This window comes from Eubalaena glacialis, chromosome 3, assembly GCF_028564815.1.
Source record: "Eubalaena glacialis isolate mEubGla1 chromosome 3, mEubGla1.1.hap2.+ XY, whole genome shotgun sequence".
In the NCBI taxonomy this organism is placed as follows: Eukaryota; Metazoa; Chordata; class Mammalia; order Artiodactyla; family Balaenidae; genus Eubalaena; species Eubalaena glacialis.
The window spans coordinates 15,950,245-15,970,616 of record NC_083718.1 but is presented as its reverse complement, the minus strand read 5'-3'; the positions used below and the strand labels follow the sequence as shown (position 1 = coordinate 15,970,616).

The following is a 20,372-nucleotide window of genomic DNA, read 5'->3' as shown; positions in this document are numbered from 1 at the left end:
AGTGTAGCTGTGTCTTCATCTGTTCTGAAACACTTGCTCATCTGAGTTTGGGACCCCATGGCCCAGATAGAAACTGACTTTGAAAAGAGGTTGCTTTTTCATTTTTCTTCTAAATCCTTTCATTTGGACCAGGGGGTCTCAAACTTGAACATGCATTAAAATCGCCTGGAAGATTTGATAAGACACAGATTGCTGGGCCCCGCCCTCAGGGTTTCTCCAGTTGGGGGTCTGAAATTGACATGATCAGTTTCCAAGTAACAGGGATGCTTCACTTTGAGAACCACCTGTATAGATCACATATGCCAGTCCCTGGAGAATCAAGAATTAGCATCTCAAAGCACCTACCATTTAAATCCACTGGGCAAGGGCCCTGGGCAGCTCTGCTGCTCAACCTCAAGTAGAAAGTCCGAAAGATCACGGAAAGCAGTTTATGTACAGGAAGCTTCTTTGCTAAAAAAAAATTATTAAAAATTTAACTTAGGGACTTCCCTGGCGGTCCAGTGGTTAAGACTTCGCCTTCTAATGCAGGGGGTGCAGGTTCAATCCCTGGTCGGGGAGCTAAGATCCCACATGCCTCATGGCCAAAAAACCAAAAAAACGTAAAACAGAAGCAATATTGTAACAAAATTCAATGAAGACTTTAAAAATGGTCCGCATCAAAAAAAATCTTTTAAAAATTTTAACTTAATAATTAAAAATTATTTTAAAAATTAAAGCTATAATTTTATGACATCTTATTCTTGCCTTTTTAGGAGTTCCTTCATGTTTCACACAGCCAGGCAGCTTTTTAGTTCAGTTTAGTGAGTCTTTGGAGATCACCTTTTGTGCACTTGTCCTAAGAAGCTGGGATTATTTATAAAGATGAACAGGACACAAGTTTTATTCTCAAGAAGCTTATAGTCATGGGAAAATCAGGCAACTAGAAGGAAAAAGTCAATAGCATTTGGTTAGTGGAGGTGCTAGAAGGATGGTGGGGTCTCTGTCCCATAAGAAGCCTCCTCTGACCTCCCCAGGGAGAACTAAGTATTAAGGATAAGTAGGATTTTGCTAAACAGAAGGACTGGCGAAAAGCAGAGAAAAGTGAGATATGGGGCTGTATGTTCAGCAATCTGCCAGGAGTTTGAAAGTTCTAGAACTTTTTCCTTATAAAGGAGCTGTTTTTTTACCTCTCAGCTCTGGCATCTGGTATCTCTGTTTACTGCTCTGCCCCCCACTCGTTCTACTTTTTTTCTCCCACATTAAATTCCATTTGACCGTTATCATCTGTGAGAAAAATCATCCACATTTGCTGTGAAACCATTCAAACGATGCCTAAGAGTTTAAGGGAGAAAATGAAGAATAAATTTTATTGTTTATGATCCCACGTTAATATTTTAAGCGTTTCACATCTGTTTTTACTCTAAAGCACCGTGTTAAGGTAGACTTTTAAATTATACTGAGCACCTCAGTGACAGAACACGTGGCTCACTGTTTTCTCCTAGATGCTTGGCGGTATTGCACTCATTTTAGTTAAATTCCATAAACGGATGGATCTGTGAAAATATAGCTCCTCAGCATTACGTCACACAAAATTCGAGACCTGCAAATGCTTTTCAGCGTACCCTAAGCCACTTTCCCATTGCTTAATGTCACCTCTTTTTTTCTCTCTTTCTCAATCTTGCTTGCAGTTTGGAATCACCAGTGGACCTCTTCCCCAAAATAGCACTGTGTGGGCCTCAGAGTTTCTGACTCAGGGCATTTGGGTGAGACTCAAGCTTCTATAGTTGTCAATCCCCCAGGTGATTCTAGTGTGGATCCAGAGTCTCTCATTCTATGATTACCCTTGGGCTTTGGGATATTAGCATGGCCTCAACAACAAAAAAGGTGATTCCTCTTCGACAGGACCCGTTGAAGGTCTAGAAGTCACTTGCATTTAGTGACTTGACATGTAACGTAGGCCACTGAGATGTCTGTAGGTTAGAAATAGTGTTTACGGGGTATACGTCAGAATAATCTTTTCTTACATGTGCGTAGTTTACAATGGCCTTGGATTTACATGATCTCGTCTGTGTTTACAATAACCATGTGAAGTAAGCAGGGCAGGTATTTTTTATCTTCTCTCCCCTCTTGTTAATTGTTCTTGCAGGTGGTAATGCTAAGACGGAAATAATTCAGGTGCTTGCCAATAAGCTGAAGAACCAGGGCTGCACCTAAGCCATCCAATAGGCAACTGGATGCTTTCACTTACACTTCCTTTATATGGTTCAGTAATGGTAAAATAATGATTCCAGGTCCTGTGCTAAGCAATTTACCAGTGGTTCTCAAGTCTCAACTTTGGCAGCATATTGAATTCACCAGGAGATTTAAAAACTCCTGATGCCAAAGATTATAAGTTGGTTGGCTGAAGTGTAGCCTGGGGAATCAAGAGTTTTCAAACCACTGATATATATAGACCCTTCCATTGAATCTTCTGAACACCAATATGAGGTCAGAGTCATCACCATTTTAAAACTGAGGAAACTGAGGCAGAGAAGCATTTAATCCAGCAGCCCACCAGTCTACCAGCTAAAGAATGGCAGAAGCCAGACCCAAAGCAAGGAATGAACCACTGTCTGTAGCTCTCTGAGTCACCATGTTGTTCTCTCACAATTTTAAGGTTTTTACTGCAGATCTTGCAGCTTAAACTGCTGAGTAAAAAAAGTTTACCTATACTAACTGAAAAAAGAACCGAATTTAGAGTATTCTAAAAGCTCAAGAGCCACAGTCATGTCTGGGAATTAGCCTTAGTAGTCAGCAGCAGTGTATTTATTTGCTTATTTTGGCTTTTGTTTTGTGTGACTTTATTCATTAGGCTCAGTGCATCCAATAGTGATCCTCTAGCCCAGTGGTCCTCACGTTTAGGTACCAGAATCACTTTGAGGGTTTGTTATAACACGGATTTCTCAGGTCCAATCCCCCTGCACCAGATCTCCAATTCAGTAGGTCCAGGGCGGGGCCTGAGAATTTGCATTTCTAGCCAGCTTGCAGTTGATGCCGATTCTGCTAGTCTGGGATCCACACTTTGAGAACCACTGCACTAGTCCAATCCCGTTATTCATGGAAGCCCAATGAGATGAAAGGCCAACCCCAAGGTCACAGATGATGGAGAAGAACGCTTGCTCCTCAAGTGTTCTTTCCACAATATCTCACATCTCTGGGCAAGATGGGGGAACTTCAGAGATTTTCTTCTTACTCCTCCCCTAAAATTCAGCTTGACTTTAACTTGAGGGGATAAATATTGGTGTTAAAATTCTCTTCAGCGCTTTAGAAGCATCAGATTTTGGATGGATTATACAGTCTAGAAAGGTGACTCATTAATACACCAGGAACTGCCCCTTGGGAATTTTTCTTCCTGTTGCCTTTCTCAAGAAGAGATGAGTACAGTGACACAGAGAATCAAGCTCTTAGGTAAATAATTCACTTAACTGAGACCACTCAGTGTCACCTAAGGTTGTAGATTTATTTATCAATATGATTTTAAGGATTCAAAACTTGTAAACAGTTGTTCTAGAAGCTTTCTCATGGATGGCAAAGGTGAGGAGAAGGCAGGGTTTTGCCACCACTGTGCAATCCTTTCTTAAGTAAAAAGTGAATACTAAAAAATACCGTCAACCTTTTCTTTTTATCTACTGGGTGGAGTGAGGGGGATGGAATTCAGCAATAACAATACTCCTTCCCTCATAAGTCAAAATACAGTTTCATTTAATGAGTAGTTCATTGTGGAAGAAGAAATATATTAGCCCCATTAAAATAGTGGCAGGATTTCTTTAGAGAAACATTGAAACTCATTTACAAAAAAAAAAAAATCCATCAGCATGAAGGTGACAATTTTTGCCCAAATCAGCTATCTCTTGGGAAAATATTTATTGAGACCTTAAATGTCCAGATTACAGTACTAGACAGAGCCCAGATGATTAAAGGCCATCAAGAAGATTACTAAATGGAAAGCATAGAGACATAGGACAACCTACCTTGATACAAGCCAGTTAGACCCGTTAGTGCAAAGCATTGTGGGACACAGAGAAGAGAGCCGTTGATTCTGCCTGGGGACCCCTGAAGGAGGCTTAGAGAGGAAGGGGCATCTCAGGTACTGGAAGGGTGTTCTGTCTACCCTGTGGATTGTTTTGCTAAACACCGTAGCTGACCAAATGAGAGCCAGCATTAAAGGAAAGGAACACTTTCTTCGCAATACTAGAGAGTTTATTTATAAATATGTAACTTTCTCCCCCGGTAAGAGTACAGGAATTAAGTCTGGTGAAAAATAAACAGAATGTTCACATTTACATTCTGTACATCTCAAAATATTGATGGGGATTGAATAATTGAATAGGACTAACTGCTCAGTGGATGGAAATGAGGCCAATGGTGGAGCTGAACTGTAAAGCTCTAACCACAGAAAGAGCCCATTAAAGCTAGTATTATCTCATTTAATCATCCTTGCTAATAGAGAAAACAAAATGTGGCCATGTTTCCTTCCAAGATCTTCTTAGCAATAATGTACGCAGGCCCAGGAGCAGCTGGCAGTATGCAATGCGGTCCCCTTCTACAGCATTCTGGAAAGATTTGAGAGATGAAATAGAATAATTCAGAAAAGAACGCTGATGTTTATAAAGCTATTACGTTATATAGGTTGATCACAGTTCTTTCTTACTAATGAGGAAATCTTGGAAACATTCCAGGCAAATAAGGTGATTTTTAAACTTCATTTAAATCTTTACAAATTGTTGTTGCTTCTTTTTAAATGAAGAAGCGTTTCGCTCCTTCTTAGGTCTCTGTTCCCTGGCTTAGATGTTCTAGAATTAGACTGTGAAACTTGGGGTAGAGAAACTAATCAATGAGGAGGTAGACCAAAGCTTTCTGAGTGAAACCAGTGGACAGAGAAGGGAAAATGAGACTTCCGTTTTCCTTTTTGTACTTTAAATTCTCACCAGCATCATATGTGTTTATCCCAGGAAACTTACACAGGGCAGTACAGATCAGGCATCCAAAAGGTGTGTTTCCTCAGTGAGAAAGGAAGAATAAGGTGTATAATTGGTAGAAGCAGGTTTATTCCACTTTCCTAAAACAAAACTATTTGTTGGTGGACAAAAATGCATACTAGTGAATGCTATTCCATACTTCCTGCGTGTCTTTTTTAAGAGGATGCATCAAGATTTATGGGAAACAGAGATTAGGAGCACAAGAGATGTAGAAGTTAAAAAACAAGAAATTCAGGTCCTGACTTTGCAGCCTAACAACCAGATGTCTTTGGGCAATCAAATAAATTCTTCAGACCTCAGTTTTGTCATCTATAAAATGGGGATAATAATAATAGCGTTTCTCCCTGCTTCACAGGGCTGCTGTGAGGAACAAAAGATGCTTGTGTGAAACAGCTTTTGTTAATGTTAAATTATAGCAAAAATATTAGCTATTCTACCTATTGTATTAGAAAATTTTCTAAACAGCTAAACTTTTCTACCTGGCTGTATTTTAAAGTTGTGAAGATTGAAAAACCTTCTTCCTTTGTTAAATGTTACTTCTTTATTTGGTGTTCCAATTTATCGAAGGGTGAATTAATCTGTTTCTTTTCTCACTAATGAAAATCGTCTCTGATTTATTTAGTTTTCTAATTCAAGTGGTAACTGAACTCCAGAAAAAAACGGTGTCTTTAATTATGTTACTTGCTTTTCTGTAACACAAAGTTTGATTGGCTAAAGCTTGTGATACAAATAGCTGTGCACTTAGGGACAAACTACAGGCGAGATAAGAGCCCCCGGGGTTTTAATGTGAGTATTGTCCTCATGTCCCCCTCCCTGTCACCATTCCTGTTATTATCATCTACTAGCAGATGAGAAAGGAATTCTTTGTCTCACTCTCTTTTGCATCGAGAGTGTGGTTTTCTAGAAGATTCTTTTTGGCTCTCCCTAATAGGATGCAAAGTTGTATGTTCTCATCTATGTCTTCCTCTTGGAATGAAACCACCAAACAGAACACACAGGACTTGGTTAAAGAATTACGGGCAGCAAAGAGAGGTAGAAAGTGGCCTAGAGGCAAGACCTTTGCCTTTTTCTGCTGATGAATTAATTCCCTTCTTCCTCTCCCGTAAGAAGAGAAATCCTTGCTGAAAGTATTCAGTGTTCTGTGCTGCTCCGGCATAAGACCACATAGAAATAGAAGATGTGTGGCCCTTCATGGGATCCTTGTCCACATTTAACCAACCAAGGAAACCCTAGAATCCTTAATATTGAAAATTGTATCTTGCATACAAGGGCCAGTTTTGAATGCTTTTATAAAAGAAGTATTTGTTTTCAGGACATATCTGGGATATCATGATTTCTAAATGCATTTCTGTCAGGTTAAATACGAAAATGTTTTCATGTTACCCTGGTAAGGGTCACAGTTTTAGGTACTAATATGGCAGCTTTGTTTGTTTGCTTGCCTTTGTTTTGATAATAAATATTGTTTTTCGCTGTCCAGTACTTAGTCGATATGAATATTTGGAAAACAGAAAAATAGAAAGATGAGAAAGAAAGTGATCATTCCAAGTTGCCCCTTCTTAACTCTTCGAAGAATAAGTGGTGAGGAAATGCTAGAATACGTTGGTAGAGCAGGCTGTGACCTCTCATCCTTTCTTCCCTTTTGTCTTTTTCTACCTCCCTCTTCTCCATTTACTGTTTTAAAATGACTTTATCTTTTTAAATTTCCCTACGTTACTCTAATAATCCAACTGAATTAAGACACACAAGAAGTACAGAAAAGCATTCCTTAGCATGCATTTTTGCCCACCAGTCTTTCCATTTGGCAGCCTCTCTTAAACTGAATAATAATAAACTGACTAATAACATTTGTCATCAGTTTATTCATTCATTCGCTCATCCAAAACATATTCATTGTGTTCCTATAACATTGACAGGAATGTTTACCGAGTTCCATTACTGACCCTGGGGACACCACCAAAGCTGGTACAGTTCCACTAATGAGAGTTAAGTAGGGGTTAGAGTGGGAAAAGGAGTGGTCATTTAATAAAAACTGAATCCCTAAAAGAAATGATAGTCAAATTTTCTCTAAAAGGACACCTAATTACCTGGGGAGAAGAAAGAGAATTTCTCTCTACTAATTCATCCCCACTTCTTTTTTTAATATGTGACTCTTTTTTATCTTTCTAAGCTTTTGGAGAAAGTAGAGGACAATTTGGACATACACTTGGGTATTTGTCTCTTGGGATCAGATGTCCCTTGGCTCTTACTTGGGACCTTTGTCCTTAGAGGGCTCTGCTCTCAGCCAGAGTTCTATGCACTGGTATATAGTCAACAATTGTGAGAGTTACATTAGTAGCTTGTTACTATGTTAGCACTGGAAAGGGGAGAAAATGTAATCTTTTCTAATAGGAGCTTTTCTACTACCTGGGTATGTAACCTGGGTTAAGGCTCTTAACCACTCTGAGCCTTATTTTCCTCACCTGTAAGGTAACCAGGTTAAACTTGAAATCCCTATGGTCTCCCCACCCCCCTGCCTGTAATTCCCTGTGTCCCAGACCTTCTGTTCCGCTGTAGATTAGTGGCCATTCAATGTAACAAGAGCAAAGCCTTGTGAAGAAATTGAGTCCTTGGGGTATCTGATCAAAGGAACTCCTGGGTGAATGAGCTTGTACCAGGGATAGTAATAAAATCAACAGCTGTTATTGATGGACCCGCTAGGGTGAAGGGTTGTGGAAGAAGGGTCTTAAAGGAAGAGAAAAGGAGTAGGAGCAATTTCTCTCTCCCCTTCTTGCTGGTAAACAATGTACAACTGAATGCTTTGGCGAGTCGGCAGAATGACTTAACTTTTCAAGTCTGTCTTCCTCATATTCAGGCCCAAAACGTGATGGTAGCTTTAAGGGGGCAACCTTAATTTTTCCCACTCACTACATCGAAACAATATATATGTGGCAGTATTATAGCAAGCAGTTCATATCATTTTATGGCAAAAGTTATTGATAGTGTCACTGGAGGAATATTTGCACTTCATTTTCTTTTCTCTATTAAGTACCTTGAACTAGTCAAAGATGAAGGCCAAATGAATTGTCAATGTCAGTCTCTTCTATCTCTTTTTTCATTTAGTGAGATTTAAAAATAATATGGTTAACATTTATGGAGGACTTACTGTGTGTAGGATGACAGTAAAATGTATGCTCTAAACTGAGCCACTTCTTTTTTGATAGAAATTTATTTATTGGCTGAGTGCTGGGTATTTCTTTATAATTTTTATTTTTTATTGGCGTATAGTTGAATAACAATGTTGTGTTAGTTTCAGGTATACAGCAAAGTGATTCAGTTATACATATACATGTATCTATTCTTTTTCAAATTCTTTTCCCATTTAGGTTGTTACAGAATATTGAGCAGAGTTCCCTGCACTTTTGAAAGTGTAGGGAGTGAGTACTGTAAATTTTTAAGCTAGGAAAACTGGCCCAAGCCAGAATGTCCTTGGCCCACTGAGTCATTTGGTCCCCCCAACTAGGACTGGATACTGTGCTAAATTGGTTTAACTCATTTAATCCCCATGATGATTTTACAAGGTGCTGTTATTGTTCCTCCCATTCAATAGCTGAAGAAACTGAGACTTAGGTGGGTGATGTGACTCTTAAGTCCAAAGCCTTATCCCTCATAGTTGGAATCTGAAGCCAAGGCATGACTCCAGAGTAGGTCATTACCACCTGGCCAGAGGCTTTCCACAGTCACCTGACTTCTGCCAGGCATGACAAACACACACACCCCTAATTCATTCGCATTTGCTAGGGGAAGCAGATTTTTATCAAATTATTCATTTATGAAAAGGAACCTCAGAAGTGTGTCAGAGAGTTCTAAGATCCAAAAAAAGCATAATCACCTCTTTAAGCCTCTTTATATGGACACCAGATGCTGAATATCTCACTTTTTAAAAAAAAAAAATTGCTGGTCCTTGGAAAATGTGGACAAAAAGGTTCATGGAAGCAAATAAGAAAAGAGAAGTTTCAAACAGTGTTGTTCAAATACATCAGGAAAAAAATACTTTTGTGCTTTTTTGATGTGTCATGGATAGATCCATTTTTTAGCTTCAAATATACATTGAATGGAGTGATTAAGATGGATAATTTGATCGTTTTACTAGTATCAAAGCAAGTATTGCTTACTCTGAAATCTGTCATATTTGTTCCACTTCTGCTCCTGTTCTCTCTCCATCCCTCCCCCTGCCTTCCTCTCAGAGTTAAGCTACCCTTTATTTTGGACAACACGATCACACACATGATTGAGTCAACAATTTATGGCTTTTAAAAATAGGGATTTCGTCCTCTCTTAGGTTTATTGTTTATCATAATCATCTTTCAAGTGAAAAGGCTAATTTACTCTTTCTATAGGAATATTTTAAGCTTGATTATCATAATATTACAGCTGCCTGAAAAGGTCTAAAACGGGACATTGACCTTGAATGTTTTCTGCATTTAGCTCATGGTGCTTAACATTCAGGAAAGAATATAACTGCAACTCATTTATTAACGTGTAATCTCAAAATGTTAACTATTACTCTGGATATACATGCCATGCAGATTATAGAAAGCTTGTAGGATACGAAAAAATGCAGTTGGTATTTTATCAGGGTAAGTATGTTGGAAATACAACATAACTAGAGTCAGTTTTCCCGTTGGAGCTACTGTAGTTTATACTTTAATTTTTACTGACATTTTACCATGTATATGATTAGCTTGACAAAATGAAAATGAAGTAATCCTGAATTAATTAAACAGAAACCGAATTGCCTCTATTAGCTTCTCTGTCTTCCTTTGATTCTTCCCTCCCCCCCCCCACCTCACTTTCACAAACACACTGGGAAAAGAGTTTGGTGTATTATGGAGGTGAGGTAATCGCTCCCCAGAGAATGGGCTTTTTTTACATAGACTCAGTAATTTGGGAATGGGATAGATTTATAGGACAAGAGGTTTGTCAAAAGGAAAGGTTTTTATTAGTGTTTCTGTGGAAGCGATCACTTTCAGTAGAAATGATTGCTTCTTGCCAATCGAGACAATAATTTAAATATCAAAGCCTGTGCCGTAGAAATGAAAGGCAACAGAAAATGAGGTTTGATGAATTGATAGAGGTTTGGTGGTGATATAAAGTAGTCATACTGACTTCGAAAGATGTCTTTATGTTCCCAGTGGGAAGGTGTCTTCTTAAGCAGGTTTATAGCATAAAAAGAAAAATCCCAAAGCACAGATGAGGAAACTAGCGACACAGAGGCACACAGCTCATGAGGGGGCAGAGGGGAACCTGGGGTCCGGGCCTCTGCTTGTCCTTCAGTGTTCTTTTTCCAGGTATGTTCCTTGTGGGTTTTCTTTTGGAGTTAAAGATAGTAGTTTGTAAAAGTCTTGGTTTGCTTTTTGTAGTATAGTCTATTATACTATACACGATAGATCACAGGCAGCAGGGAAGATGGTTCCAAAAGTTAAATAGCTTTTCAAAGGTTTTATGGTCTTGAAAAGATATGGAAAAGTAGATTACAAGGCAATTTGAAAATCTAGATTTGTGATGCCTTGTTTAGTTTGCAATATTTAACAAATGGCAAATGTGCAATATAAAATCAAGATTTGCTGCAGAAATAGTGTGGCAGCTATAAACATTTTCATACAGATGAGTCTTGTTAATTTTCAGAAAAGGAAGATGGGGACTAAAAATAGCTATTAGCATGCAGTGATAGCAGGACTAAGCATTCTCATTCCCTTCTAGCAGCATAAGAATTCACTGTTAGAATGTTTTAGGAAATGGTTCCGGACTCAAATACAGTAAAATGTCTGGTATAGACAACAGGAATTTACCTTTTGTTTCCACTTGAGTTTTGTTTGTTGCCATTTCATTCTTTCAAATGGAAATGAAGGATATTTTCTGCTTGGTGTCTGTGCTTTCATTGGGGCCTGAGAATGAAGTTGTTTGGGTATTAAGCTGCATTGTTTAAAGAAGAAGAGATTGAAACTATGCTGTGGACCCTGGGTCTGATGCCTAATAGGCTGATATTAACTAATTTGTTAATATTCTTTGTGAAACACTCATAGGGATCCTTTTGTTTGGTTCCATTTATCCTGCTTTGGGTAGACTCCTTGTGGTAAGATTGTGAAGTGTATAGACTGGTGGGCAAAAGTGTTTATTCTAGGCTGTTTATCTGTTCACTTGTTTTGCTTTTTTTTTTTCCCCCCCAAATCCTTTGTAGTTGAGATTCTTAAAGGCTTATGCTCAATATTGCACATGGTGTGTTTATTTCCTGTGATTATCCACTCTTTCCTCCTTCAAGGTGAAAAAGCTCTGTGACTAGGGAAGATTCTTGAGATGACTATGCTGTGTGTTTATAAAATATTCTGGAAGCTGTCTCACAAGTTTAGTGCAATAGATATTAGTTTAAATTGGTTAAACTGGATTCAAGACAGTAGGTGTAATCTTAGGTCCTTGACTTGTAGAGGTGACATAGTGATCCTGAGGGAAAATAAACCAGCTCTACAAACCTAGTGCACTTTTGGTCATTCAGAAAGCAGCTAGTTCAATGGACACTGCACCTTGCATAGATGAAATACGGTTAGCGAAAGACCTGTGGGGATCACACCGTGTATGTTTGTACATGGATCTCTGTGAGCACAGAAAAAAGACTTACACATGAATATGAGTCTAAATATGTTTAAAAATAGATACCAACACAGTCAAATGGTTCATAATGGGTCAAATAAGTACCCTACGAAAAATAAGAAAATTCTGGGAAATAAAAGATAACTCTCATGAAACGTGGTGACTTAACATCCATCGGTAAATAACTGACTACAAATCTTGTCTTTAAAAGGCCATTTCAAAGGAGTAATAAGCAGGTTCTGTCACAGGATGATAATGCAAAGAAACTGAATAGAGTACAGTATTCTGCACAGGTACAAGATCTGAATGTGCTGAGTACATTAAGATCCATTGAGTACATTCAATAATTTTTATTTTTTTTAATGTACCTGGACAAAATAAGAATGAAACTTTTATTTGCTGTATATGGATTTATTAATTACCCTGAGAATTTTAGTTTATTCACAAATCAAGGTAGGAATCTTTGAACCAAAGATGTTTTTCTGTCTTTGTGAAGCAATATTTCCCTACTTCTTTTATTGTATTTTAGAAAAATCATGCTTCTTTTTCAAATGCCTTTTTATTTATTTTTTTTAAATTATAGAATGATTACATGTCTCATTTTCAATTGAATAGACAAATCTCTTTTTTCCTTCCGAGGTGTCTGCAGAATGCTTGGATTTTCTACATCTCAAAGCTCTTTTAATTCACTGCTCACAACCAAATTTACATCTTAATTGCTGAGTTCACATTTAACAATATAGACAGCATAATGCTACTGGTAATTAAGCTTTTACTACCTGCTTTTGTACAGTATTCTTAGGCACAGTTTTTGCTATGTGAGTTCTCCACTAGAAACTTGTATGCATTTAGACCACAAATAAAAGGCATCAGGCCCATATCTTAGATATGGCTAAATACATGGCAGGGAAATTGCTTTCTTCTGTTGGGGGGACCAAATCATATCTGTCATTTTTATATTCTGAATGTTAATGTGGCTGTTCTAGTTTAGTGTTTTGTTTTTTAAAGGCCTAGAACATTTGAGAGGCTGAAAGACTGAGTTGAGTTCTGATCTAGTAAATTTAACACAGACTGGATATCTCAACTAATTTATTTTGATCTCAAAGATTATACTATTTATATCATGTAGGACTAATATGCAGTAGAGCTGGATTATATCAAAATTTCGGGTCATAAGGTAGCAGTTATCTCTTTGCCATAAATAGCTGGTAGCTATTCCATTGTACATTTGCTAGTATAAAAAATCCTGTATTTAAAAATAGAACTTAAGAAAATTCTTTGTTATATGGAAACTAAAAACAGGCTTATACACTGTTGGAGAAAAAAGACCCTTCTCTTATATTCTCTTTTCTTTAAAAAGCACTTCTGTTTGAAACTAGTCCTTATAATGACCAGACTGTGTGATGATTTACAAAATGTTTCTGGGTTGATTTTTTAAAGCATTCAGCGTGTGTTATATGTAACAGCGTGTGTTATATGTTATAATTATATAAACTGCATTTTATTTGAAAGCTGACGTTTTGGGTAAAAATCATATATACTTGTATATGTCTCCCAGTTTGGAAGCTTACATTGAAATAAGTATATGATTAAGAACACTTTTAGTGCACCACTTAGTAATGCTCTCCCCACAAAAAAAAAAAAAAAAAAAAAAAAGCAGTCTTTATTTTGTCAAAATGCATTGAGATGGTTTCAATGTACTACTTACCCTACGGCCCTCAGTGTCCCACCCCTGAAACTGGAGCAGCCAATTTGTTCTGCAGTTGTTTACCTTTGTTTTGAAAAGCTATGCATTGTATATCTATAGATAGAGAGATAGAAGCAGGTAAAGAAATGTTTACACATAGAATTTACATAGCCATTCTCGCAAATTGCATTGAGGCACGCTTTCCTCTTCTGTAGTTGTGTAAAACTGCATTCCACCTCAAAGATGACGATCCCACTTCACATGCCCGAACAATTTAGAAAGCATGTCTTGGATTTTTTTTTTTTTTTTTTTTTTTTAATGCCCAGTAGAGATCAGGGAAACAGGCAACGACATGATGACGGATCCATGAGAAAGTACAGCACTAAATAAGAAGGAGCCCCCTCCCGTGGAATAAAACACAGACTACGGCAGGACAAACTTCATTCTCTACCTTCCGCAGAATCCTTTCCCAAATTAACTGAGAGTCTGCGTGAGTTCTTCTGTGCGAGGCAAAAGAGATCTTACGTGAGAAACCCAAGACACATCCCTCTAGTGCCTAGAGGGTTAAATTAGTTAGGTTTCTTTTCTCGCTTCCCGGGGCGGGGTGGGGGGGGGGAGGGAGGGAGAAAAAAAGATAAGAAAAAAGAAAAAGAAAGAGAAAGAAAGAAAGAAAAGGCAGAGCCCAGTATCTACGGGCAGCGTTTCGGTCTCTGGTCCTCGCTCTCTTTTTCTCTCCCGCTCCGTTCCCAGCCCCTTCGCGTCTCTGCATCCTCAGTACCTGCCCGGTTCCGCGGCTCCTCGCAGCCTCCAGTCGCCTCCGTCCTGATTGGGCGGAGACCCCCCAATCGGCTGCGCGCCTGGGCCGGTGGGACTGCATATGTTAAGCTCTACTTCATATTAATAAGCTCCAATCGGGGCTTTAAGTCCTTGATTAGGAGAGTGTGAGAGCTCTGGTCCCAACTGGCTGTGCCTATAGGCTTGTCACCAGGAGAACATTTGTGTTAATTGCGCTCTGCTCTGTCAAGGAAACTTTGATTTATAGCGGGGGTGCGCAAATAATGGTTGCCGGTCGCACATGGATTCGGTAGAACTTTGCCTTCCTGAATCTTTTTCCCTGCACTACGAGGAAGAGTAGGTACCTTTTTCTTTCCTTTTTAAAACTCGTCCTGGGGGTGAGAGTGTGGGGTGAACGGAATGGATCTTGGCGCACGGATTCAGGTAATGCCCTGGGTATGTCGTGCGCACGAGCGCTTGTTTGTGTCTGTCTTGTGCCTTTTGTGTTGAGGGTGATCTCCTAATTCAGTAAGTCGAGAATTGTTCTCTGACTACAATGTTACCTTTGAGGCAAAGCTCAGTGACTGTCAGTAAAACAGCTGGGTGACAGTCACTTCTTATTCAGGTGCTAAGAATAGGCACTTGGCACAAATGCTTAGTGAACTGTTAAAATGCATCTTTTACTAGGACCCATTTTCCCAAGGAAAAATGTTTTAAAATACAGGATTCAAAATGATTTATACTATTGAGTGCCTCTTATGTATTTGCAGTTTGACAGATATTTTCAGCTCCCTGTCATTTCTTACCGCGCAGAGTTAGAGGCAGAATTGCACATTTACTAATTCTCCTTAAGAGAACAATTTAAAAACTAGCCCTGTGCAATCCGGGGCTAGAATAATGTTATTTGCATGGTTAGCATTAAGTCAGCACTTAACTGACAAGTCAGTCCATTAAGTAACATGAGATTTTCACACATTATAAATATTTAAGGGGAGGAGAAAAAAACTAAAGAAGAAACAGTAGTGACTTTCTAAATTTCCCCTTGAATAGACAATGCTGAGACTGTGGATTTGTTTCATGTATCGTGTCCAGAAAATGCAGAAAAGTACTTTTGTCCTTAGATGCAGTTTAATTGGTATTTATTAATATCTTTATGCATATGGAAATATACATATTTGGATCGCTCAAGGTGGGGGACATGTGAGTAGGGGGTAAAAGGAGTAAATTAGGCATTCTTGTGTAAATGAGTGGGTCATAAACTTAATTTCAGCCCACCGTTGAAATATTAGTTTATCACGGGAGCTGTCACTGGTTCCTCTTTCTGTTGAGTCAGTTGTATGGCTTTGCTTTCCCATTACAGTAATACCAACTGTTATAATTCTGAAAAGAGTGCTCTTGGCAAACGTTTCTCTCAGTAGACTGTGAAGAAAATATAAAACTCTCCAGAGGAGAAGGTCGTGCATTATAGGTAGATGTCCACTAGCGGTCCTTAGTGACTGCATATTGCCTTGGTTTGTAATTAAGCAAGAGATGAAAAGTGACTTGCAGTCTCAGTGGCTTCTCGTGCGTGTGAGTGTGAGTGTGTGTGCGCGTGTATGTATGCATGCTTGCACACATACACACTCACGCAAGGGATATTAGCCGAGGGATGGATTTAGGAAGAACTGAAAGGTTGGAAGGCAGTGCTTGCGTCAGTAGAAAACGCTCCAAGGAAGAAACAACCTTAAATTGTGTGAAAATAAAAATGAAAAATAAACAAAGGTAGGACTGCCCACTCAAGTGAAGTTTGAAGGTGAGCACGCCGGAGGCTGTCCCACTGGAGAATTTCATATGTCTTCATGTCAGGAAGAATGCATTATCCAAGCTCACCCAATTCTGAACTTTCTCTCATAAATAAATAAACAAAACAAACTTTAACCCCCCCACCCCCACCCCCAGGCTTCTTTGTAGTTTCCTTGAATTTAACTTCTTATAGCTAATTTGAATAATTAGTTTAGATAAGCCTCTTAAAGCAGACGCATTTAAATGAAATCAGGACACATGTCCTTTTGGCTTTGGCGCAAGATTCAAACTAGCTTTCTTTTTGGCTCAATTAAAAGTCATCTTTAAAAAATACAGATTTATTGTTTGGATGCAGTTCTGATGGTTACGTGGTTCACCGGACAGACAGAAAGATCTCATGCTTAGTAACACATCTGCCTCTCTGTCTCAATTAATAAACCACAGAATTTATACATGCTATTAATATTCATAGTAAATGTGCTGGGTTAAACCCCATCACGTGTGAGTGTACATTGAAATGAAACCAGAGTTATGCAGTTTCAGAGGAGAATATTGGACAATTTCTGCTTTGGAAGCTGTTAAAAAGATTCGTGCAATTTATTGACCACCATTAGGAGAGCCTAAAATGTTAACCTATAACTATGTATTTTTTATTTTAGGAAATGTGCCAGCACATTAAAGAGAATAATACTTGAAAGCTTGTTTCACATTTAATAGCAGTAATAACTGATAGCATAAATAGATGAAAATAATATATCTGCTCATTTTGACATATGTGTCAGTCTAATCATTCTAAATGAGTGTGCTCATCACATGCTTCCCTTTCAACCTCTGATTAAAATGTAACATTGACTACAGGATTATAGAGCGGACTTAATTTTACTGACTGTTTTAACAGTTGTCACAGCTGCTGGAAGAAGGAAAGGCAATTGAAACACTCCAAAACAGGCAAGGCGAGGAGGGAACAGTTCAGTAAATTTCAGCCTGATCATGGAAAGCCAGACATCCAAAATTAAACAGATTTGTGTTTTAAGATTCCTGTTTGGAGCTATGCAAGTTTTATTTTGTAAGGTTTACTCTTTGTTTTTCAGGGTTTTGCTTCTTTTCTCTGCCTCATCTCTCCCTGCTAAAAGCTAAAAGTAAATGGAAATACAACTATCCAAAAGTAATACTATCATGTCAAAATACATGGGATAAAAATAGGCAGGAAGGAAAAATGTATGCAGTGACAACAACGACAAAAAGCCTAAACCAGAGTGGATGCAATTTTTTTAAAAGGATGGGAGCTTGCCTACGTCACTTTAGATGTGATTTTATTTGAGAACTATGAACAGAGTCTTTAAGTTTATTTTTCTAAGAAGGAATCCTTAAACTCCAGACTTGGAGCTCATATTACTTTTCCTTCCTGTTTCTTCTCTGTAAATCTGTTGAAAACACCTGCAGCCTTAAAGGTAGGGGTTTTCAGATGATTTCTTTGTGAATTGCTGGAAGTGACAACCAGCTGCACTTAGGGGTGAGTGTTCCTAAGCTGTAGAGTCTCGTAACCTTGCCCATCACATCACTGAAGTGAACAGATTAATTCTATTTCTCTAAAAATTAAATAACTACTGTACATATCCCAAACTATATATAGTCAAAATAGCCAGACAGTGTGGATTATGTAACGTATGATTTTTCTCCTTGGAGTAAGCAAAAAAAGTGTTCTGAGTTAATGGAATCAATGTTGGATGGGAGTGGTGAGGAAGTGCTGGGCACCCCATGCTTCACTAGCCCTTTGTGTCAGTGTATTTATGTATTACCCTGTACAGATTGGGTGGTAAGTTTAGAAATCCTCCTTTTACAGAAAGGGCTGGAAAACAGCTTCCCATTTCCTGGTCAGAGGCAAGGGTGATGATGTTGGCTGGTTCTTATAGTGATGGGTTTCTCATCTTCATGTGTTTATGGCACTGCTGCTTTATTTACTGAGCCTAGTGTGTTGCAGCGGTAATTAACCCATGTTATTAGCAAAGCCCTTGTGAATATCCATTAATTCTCGTGCATGGATGATCATTTTTCCAGTGTTTTCCCCCGAATACGGTATCATTGTTCTTTTTTCTTTTTTTTAATTCTAAATCGATGGCCTTTGATATATTTATTTGATTTAATCTGACCTGGGATGTATATTGGCCATCTTATAAAGAATGGTATTGTAATTCAGCTTTAAAAAAATGCTAATAGAAGCCAGAGAAAAGATTTTTTGCTGTTCTTCTTTTCAAAGCAAAAAAGAAAATAAAGGTTTAAAAAGAAAATAATGCAGGAAATTAGTTTTAACTTCAAATTTTCCAGATCTTAGAATTTATGTTATTTTGTGCCTTTGAAGTCTTTTAATCAGATTTCTACTGAGTTAAGACTACTTTAGGCATTTTTGTAAAATATCGAGCCAGCAGAAATATACTTGTGCTTCTTGTGCTGAAAAAAGATAGGGACCATCTCATTAGCCGGGGCCATACTTTTGCAATTAATTTTAGGTCCGTGGTGCTATTCATCAAAGGGGGCAGGTAACTTCTCTATGAGTCTGTTTAACAATATTTTCACAATACCTCACTCTTGCAAGAACTGCAGACAAAGAAGAGGCCGTTCTTTGGGAAGGTAGGCATAATGCCGAACCTCAAGTCTGTATCACTTGTGAAAAATTCCTCAACATTTGTTTTAGCCTAGTGACTAAACAAAGTATTTCTTTGTTTGACTTCTAAAGTACTCTTCAGCACTCAATGTTTTGCTTATATTATTTCATAAAATAAATTAAAATCTGTGCTTATGGTCGATACTTTGTCATACAAGTGGCAATTGATAGCCGTGGTTTCTATGACACCAATTAATATCAAATAAACTTTTGAGAATCACCTATCAAGCATTTTGAAATAAGAGGACAGCATCTCACTAGAACTTTAAAGTCATTGCAGCAGATAAGCTATGTTCTGAATTTTGCTTCCTAGCAAATTCATGGAAGAAAGAAACAATACAGTGTTGATCTGGTATAAGTGCATATGAGCTCCGGCCCTAGTCAGCTCTCTGGAGAAAATCTTTGATTACCCTGGCCCAGTTTGTTCAGTTTTTATCTCTTTTATATCCACTGGCCTTGTATTAAATTGTCATTGTCCTAAAGCACATGAGATAGAAATGAATTGCTGTTTTCTACATTCTCTGACAGTGAAATATTTAGGTTCTCTTTCTCCAGTCATACTTATGTGTGTATTTGATAGTCCAGGGATGACATCCAGCATCTCTGCCGCTTGACATTTTTTCTTACTGCATTTTGTATGTTTTGCTGTAGATTATTGTTTTCATAGCCATGTGTATATGGATGCCCATGGTCTATACCATTATAAATAAAGATACACATACGCTACTTTAAAATCCAAAGCAGTCAGTAGAATATACCACACACACGTGTGTGCCTTTGTGTGCATGTATAGTATGCATGTGAAATACATATATATACACGGGAAGAGGTATGTATGTAGAATATAGGTATGCTGCGAGAGTGAGCATGTATATTTATATAATAAAGTGGATCTCAAGTATTTTTCTAATCAGTTAGTGTCCAGTTAAATTTGCCAGGCATAATTTTAACCTGGAATTAGTATTTCAGGCATTTACCAAGTCTGATTTTCAACTAAATTGGTTTAACTACTATGTAACAGACAGGTAACAGGTCACCTAATACATTAATTTGTTTCTGATTTTATAAATTGTTAATTATTATCATTATAAAATTCAATATCTAGAAATCATAAATAATTTGTAAAATAGGAAATAAGCCACTAGTACTAAATACATAATGTAATGGTTTGGGCCCATATCCAAGAAACAGTTTTGAATTAGCTCTTGGCTACACTGTTTTCTTATACAGTTGGGCCTGACAAATATATCTAAATGTAAACATGATAGCTTTTAAATAAATGCAAAATATAAATTTCACTTATCCTCACTACGTAAATGTCATTTTCTTTTTGTTTTTGCTAAAAGCACATAAAGAAAATTAATAAGTATTATATCCATATAAAGTACATCATAGATTTCTGAATTTCTGAATTTTATTCTAAGAGGTAAGTTTAAAGGTCTGTGATTTTGCTCAGTGAATCTGAATGAGTGTTGAGAGAAACCACTTATCCAAATGCTCTTTCTATTCAAATTCTTGTTCTAATTCACATTTTGTTTAAAGTCCTAGATTCATTTCCTACCTTTATTTGTTTGTAGAGTACTTTAACAATTTTAATGTTTCTCGTTTTTAAAAAAATCCTGCTGTTTCTTTATGCCAATCCGTCTGCTGAAAGTTAGCTCCTTTATTATCTGAGGGTGTCAAGTGACAGCCTTCTGCCTTTTGAAGGATTTACCTGGCATCTTATTCTTGTTTCAAGTTCATTTTAGACTTCTACTTTCGAAGTCTGGGAAACCTAGCTAATAAGAATAATTTCCGTTCAATTATAACAAACACATCCTTCCTCTCTATGTTTTTCTTTACAGAA

The 20,372-nt window shown here is 37.8% G+C and overlaps 1 protein-coding gene across 12 annotated transcripts in view; it reads left to right on the top strand.

Annotated features, from left to right (window-relative positions):
* ESRRG (estrogen related receptor gamma) overlaps positions 1 to 20,372 on the top strand; it is a 627,966-nt gene that overhangs the window by 399,117 nt on the left and 208,477 nt on the right. For 2 of the 12 annotated variants that reach the window (XM_061187291.1, XM_061187290.1), the window contains exon 1: positions 14,251 to 14,439. The exons of the other annotated variants lie outside the window; for them this stretch is intronic. In XM_061187291.1, coding sequence (XP_061043274.1) covers positions 14,384 to 14,439 — 56 coding nt within the window. In that variant the 5' untranslated portion in view covers positions 14,251 to 14,383. Of the gene's footprint in view, positions 1 to 14,250; positions 14,440 to 20,372 lie in introns of those variants that run through there. 12 annotated transcript variants of the gene reach the window in all.